The sequence below is a fragment of the Diachasma alloeum genome, unplaced genomic scaffold (genome assembly GCF_001412515.2).
Source record: "Diachasma alloeum isolate Michigan unplaced genomic scaffold, Dall2.0 Dall_scaffold_00183, whole genome shotgun sequence".
Taxonomy (NCBI): Eukaryota; Metazoa; Arthropoda; class Insecta; order Hymenoptera; family Braconidae; genus Diachasma; species Diachasma alloeum.
The window spans coordinates 85,848-91,474 of NW_021680349.1; the positions used below are offsets into that span (position 1 = coordinate 85,848).

Below are 5,627 nucleotides of genomic sequence, written 5' to 3' on the forward strand. Positions count from 1 at the left end.
GAAATTATTCTCTTTTTTCAATTGTTTTGTTATAGATAACAAATGGAAATTGTTGAAATGGCTATTGAAATTCAATAAGAAGAATTCTATTCTATTGAAGTATCGATAAAATTCTATTAAACAATTATATCATTTTTTTGCGGCAATTCTTTTAAACATTAGTCAATTTTGCCACGCTCGTTTTTAAGCGATATATTAGTAGAAAAAAAAGTCAATAGATTTTGATTTTTCTACAGAATTTTCTTGCATGGCTACAAATTTTTAGAATTTTTTCAGCTGTATTAATTGTTTATTAAAAAATCCAAGACTAAAAAACTTGAAAAATTCATGTCCTAAAGAAAGTACTCGAATATTCATTCTACTCATTTTGTATACTCAGTAGACAAAGCCGCATTTAATTGAAAATTAATTTTAATTTTTAAATAATACCTTTAATTTTTTTGTCATCACTGTTGCACAACTATATCTTTTTCTCCAAAGAATTGAAATCACACTATAATCGTATGTAAATATCTCATATTCCCATAAGCAAAATAAGAGATTCCAGAATTTTCCGTTTAAAAATGCAAATGAAATGAATTGCATTTTCGTTTCCTTCCCAATAATTTTCCTCTATTGATTTCCATCCATTAAATCAATTTTTCATCAATTGTTTTTCAATTGCAATAATAAATTCTATACCCTTAATAAATATGTCATATTTACATAACAAAAATTCGAAATTCCATAACATTCCTCTCAAAAATGCAAATGAAATGAACTGCATTTTCTTTTTCTTCCCAATATTTTCCTCGATTGATTCCCAATTTTTAAATCAACAATTCCACCTTTCGCACGTTCAACATTAAAATCCTCCATTCATTCAACCAAAAATCAATCATTCATGAATACTTTTTCAATTGCAACAATAAATACTCTATTATTTCCTCACTTGATCACCTTTCCCCCCATCTGATTTAAACTCTCAGTTACTAATGAGTTCCCAAGAGGCCGCGATATTCCGGGCAAAAAATCACAGTCCAAAAGACGAAAAACTTCTCGCCCAATGAGAAAACTCCTTCCCCAAGACCCGAGGGCAAAAATAATTGATCGTACGACACTGTAGCACAGCGCCACCGCAATATAGAGCCCTGCAAGCCCACGACATTTCCAAAATGGCGGTGACTAAGTGCTTCTCATTGGAGGTGTCGCAAAGCCGAGAATAGTGCCGTGTTATCGTGAAAAAACAGTTCCCCACAGTCCTAAGTTGCTTGATAAAACAACTGACACTCGCACTCGACTCACCGCGTGTTCCTCACTCGGTCGAGGCGTCCCAGAGGAGGAATAAAGGACACTAATCAGGACTCAATTTTTTCGAGACAATTACTTTTTATTGCAATTTTTCGAGGACTCGTCGGGTTTAAATTCAGTGAGTGGGAAGACATTTGGACAAATCTGCAGGTGATTAATCATGCAAGCACCCCAACAGAATCAACAGGGACATCAGCAAATCGCTGGTGCCAGTGTTATACTCAAGATGAACGAAATACAGCAGCTGTCAACAGTCGGTATGTGAATTTTTAAATGAAAAATTTATTTTTATCACTCGTCATACCAGCTAAAAAAATCATTAATTTTTTTCTCCAACTTACAATCAATACTGGATCACTAGATATTATTGATTTTATTGATTTTTCTGGAGTATTAGAACTAAGTCACGAATATAACATCATTTCCTCATCTAGAGAGGATCAATCAACCATTTTTAATCGTCAGTAGCTCGAGAGCAGCCGAGTAAAATCCAACGATTTTTTTTTCATTTTGAAGGTATTTTTGCCAGCTTCAAAATGAGACTTCATTCATTCAAATCGTAGTTTAATGTCAGCCGATATTGATGATCAGATTTTGTCACCAAGGAGGGCGAATTTTCCCATTCTCATTTCATTGAAAGGTTGGGTATGAAAACGGTTATAATAGAAGGATTGAAAGGTTTTAGATGAGTAAAGGATCCCTCTGATGCCTGAGGACTCTCACATTGGTTCCCAGCTCGAGCACGTGCTTTTGTATTGATCCCCCTTTAGCTGGGTTGTGCGGAAACTAGAGAAAAGAGCCGTAAGAAATGGCCGATGGATTAAACCGAACGGATATTACTCGTGCACTCTAATGAAAACGAAGATTAACCAAATCCTCTTAATAGTTTTTCATCAACAATACTAATGAGGATGATAGGATACGACTTGTTTTTTTCCTTCTGTGCTATTATCACTCCGATGTAGGCGGGAATTACCTTGACCCCAGATGACAAGACGCATTGAACGGAAAAAATCACCCCCGTTCGTTGCAAAATCGTGGAAAATTCTGGAATAAAAGGCAGCGATAGTCTCCCATTTTTATCTTCAATTCCTAGGGTAAACTGCCCAGTAAATGGACGCCTGAGAAAACCGCCCTGTAGATGGACGTTTGTTTTTTAGCAATCGAAAAAAAAAATTGATCGAAAAAAAATCGTCACTCAGGGGTTAAGAATCACATCAGTTAGTGGAAGTTCAAAGCAACAATTCACATTTCAGTATTTTTTCGCGTAATTTACTATCCAACAGTAGCTCGTCCATCTGTAGGGCAGTGTTCATCTACTGGGTAGCTTACCCTACGTACAATTAAAAATTAAGGGGGAATTTTATTTCGGGAGCCGAGCGAAAAATTCCCCTCAGGGGCAGCAACAGGCTCGCATTGTATTGGTTTGTGCAACAAAGGACGTGAGGAAGGGTCCTATATCTTTGTTCTCTTTTTCTTTGTTCCCTCCTTGTCCCTTTTGATTGACCATAGTCTCCGGATTTTTTTCCCTGTGAAAAATACCTCTGAGAAAAATCCCCGGAAAATTTGTCTCCAAGAAAAAATCCATGTAAAATTTCCTTGGAGAATATGAAATCAGACGCATTCGAACACAACATCAATTCGTCTTTATTTAATGTAATATCCATTGTTTTCTGGAAGTCGACAATTTCTACACATCGTGAATAATTTACCCTTTCGTCAAAATAGGATTCAATTCTTCAACCAGAAGATCTACAACCAGGCAAAATTACTTACACTCCAACAAACTAAAATTATTAATTTTTAATATGATCAGCAACATACAAAAAATTGAATGTGAATTTAAAATTTGCATATCAACATTGGTCGATAAACAATTAATTGATTAAATCTCGAATGAAAAAAAAAAGATTTTTGTCATTAATTTCTTCATTTTTCTCCTTTTAAAAAAAAAAGAAGAATTTCAAGTAGCATTTTCTGAAGAAAAACGCCACACAAAATTCGACATGAAAAAAATTTGTAAGGAAAATTAATTTCAATGAGAACAAATCATCGAGAATGGATTGACGTGGAAAAAATTTCCGGAATTTTTTAAGGGGGAAAAAATTCAGAAAATTTTTCAACGGGAAAAAAAACTCGGGGCACCTTGGTGTGTGCAACAAAGGACACGACGGAGAGTCCTACATCTTTGTTCTCTTTTCCTTGTTCCCCCTTCTCCCTTTTGATTGCCACAACTTCCTCGAAAAACCGATGGAATATTCCACTGCCTGGCATTTCCATCTGCCATCCAGACCAACTGCCAACCCCTGAAACCCTTCGTCGACGCCAGGAGTGTAATATTATTCTCACTTGGGTTTATTCATTGGTTCCATGAGTTAAAATGCCTCGGAGATATTAAAAAAAAATCATTTCACGCAGGGGAAGTATTTTTTTGGTATTTAGAAAGGGCTCGGATCTCCTGGGGAGGATGTGGACCTCTCCTAGATTTTTCAAAATCATTTTTAATTTCGTTTAAAGTGGCTGAAAAGGTCAGGGCGCGTTGGATTGATACTCACGTTCCTGATGGTTTTCCCCTCCCGCCCGCTTTATCGCATTTACCTTTCCCCTACCACCAAAACTAATATATATATGCATCAGTATAGAATTTAGCAGCGTGAAACCTGGACCGCATTGAGCAGGAAAAGATTACGTGGTTGCGAACGAGTTGAATAGTGTTTCGGAAACGTTTGACACATCTTCGGTTTCAGTTCAAGTTTGGTTTGGGGACAAGTCGCGATAATATCCTCAAATAGGAGTATTGAATGTACTGGTTTTTGCGAGTGACATCCTCTGTTTTCGTTAGCAACAACGTGGTTTTAATCGGGAAGAACTGACCGTAGGAGGATGAATTGTGGACAGATGTCGGGTGTTAATGTTATTGTCAATGGAGGGAATAAAGGGATTAGTGGGGGGTATATTGATAATGGATCGAGTGGCTGGCAGAGAGGACAGAATATCCTTGTCGTTACGCAGGAGGGAGACAAAGACAGCATTAATGGCGAGCAGACTCTAACGCTCGCTGTCGATACTTATTGTTAGTAAATTTAAGGGTGGCATTTACTTGAAATAGTTAAGGAATTGTCGTTTGAATTTTCATTGATGATTAGTTTTTCTTATTTTACTTGAGGGGAGACTACTATGAGTTTTAAAAGTCGCTGTTGGAGTGAGATTTTTCACGCATTCAAGATCAATTATGTATGTCTAAAATCGAATAATTAGCGCAAAAAGTTAATTAGTGCATTAATTGTTCACTTTTCGTTTGCCCCGCAGATGCTTAAAATGTTAAAAAAAAGTCCAGGGCCTCTAATTTTTTAACTACAGTAACAATTACGAATTTTTTTTTTGAAATTCGATTCCTACACAGCTAATTTTGTTTTGTTTAATATAAAAATTTGCGCCATTCATGTAAATTAGGCAGAAAACTTATCCTTATAATATTTAAAATATATTCTTGATTCTTTCAGGAACATTTTTCGGGCTATTCTACATAAATGGTGCAATTTTTTATAAGAAAAAAAAACGAAATTAGCTGTGTAGGAGTTGAATTTCAAAAAACTAATTCGTAATTGTTATTGCACACATTTTTTCAAAAATTGGAGGCCGTGGACTATTTTAAAAATTTGAATCATCTGTGGGGTAGACAAACAATAAAAAATTTTTTTTTTTATTGTTTCGAGCGGCTCGAAAAATGGCGTGCAGAAGTCTTTAAAGATGACAATTGTCTCTAAAGATGATGTCTGTTTTCAATTGAAAAGCGCAATTGTGACAACATTGTCCAGTGGGGTCTAGGAGTCTCCCCTGGTTCAAAACCATCTTTAGAGGCCCTAGCACGCCATTTCTCGACCCGCTCTTTCATTTGAGCCCAAAAAAACATTCATATCTTGTCTGACATCGCTGCTACAAACTCGTGTCTACAACTCGGGCCTTCAATTGAAAACCCGAGTTGAAAACCCGAGTTTGTAGCAAAGATGTCAGACAAGATATGAATGTTTTGTTGGGCTCAAACGAAAGAGCGGGTCGAGAAATGGCGTGCTGGGACCTCTAAAGATGGTTTTGAACCAGGGGAGACTCCTAGACGCCAATGTTCTATACATACTCCTAGACCCCATTGTCCTCCTAGACAATGATGTCATAACTCTGCTGTTCAATTGAAAACAGACATCTTTAGAGACATTCGTCATGTTTAGAGGCTCTAGCACGTCATTTCTCGACCCGCTCTTTCATTTGAGCCCAAAAAAACATTCATAGGGGAGGGTGGGGCAAAACGACCCCCCTTCAATTGTCAATAACTTGTGAAT

General features: G+C 36.6%; 1 protein-coding gene across 3 annotated transcripts in view; it reads left to right on the forward strand.

Annotated features, from left to right (window-relative positions):
* The first annotated feature begins 1,151 nt into the window (after positions 1 to 1,151).
* Positions 1,152 to 5,627, forward strand: part of LOC107047598 (UDP-N-acetylglucosamine--peptide N-acetylglucosaminyltransferase 110 kDa subunit) — a 41,371-nt gene continuing 36,895 nt past the window's right edge. Inside the window, exon 1 of one of the 3 annotated variants that reach the window (XM_015270390.2) lies at positions 1,152 to 1,547. In XM_015270390.2, coding sequence (XP_015125876.1) covers positions 1,451 to 1,547 — 97 coding nt within the window. In that variant the 5' untranslated portion in view covers positions 1,152 to 1,450. Of the gene's footprint in view, positions 1,548 to 3,955; positions 4,364 to 5,627 lie in introns of those variants that run through there. The other 2 variants (XM_015270392.2, XM_015270385.2) reach the window with 2 other exon arrangements.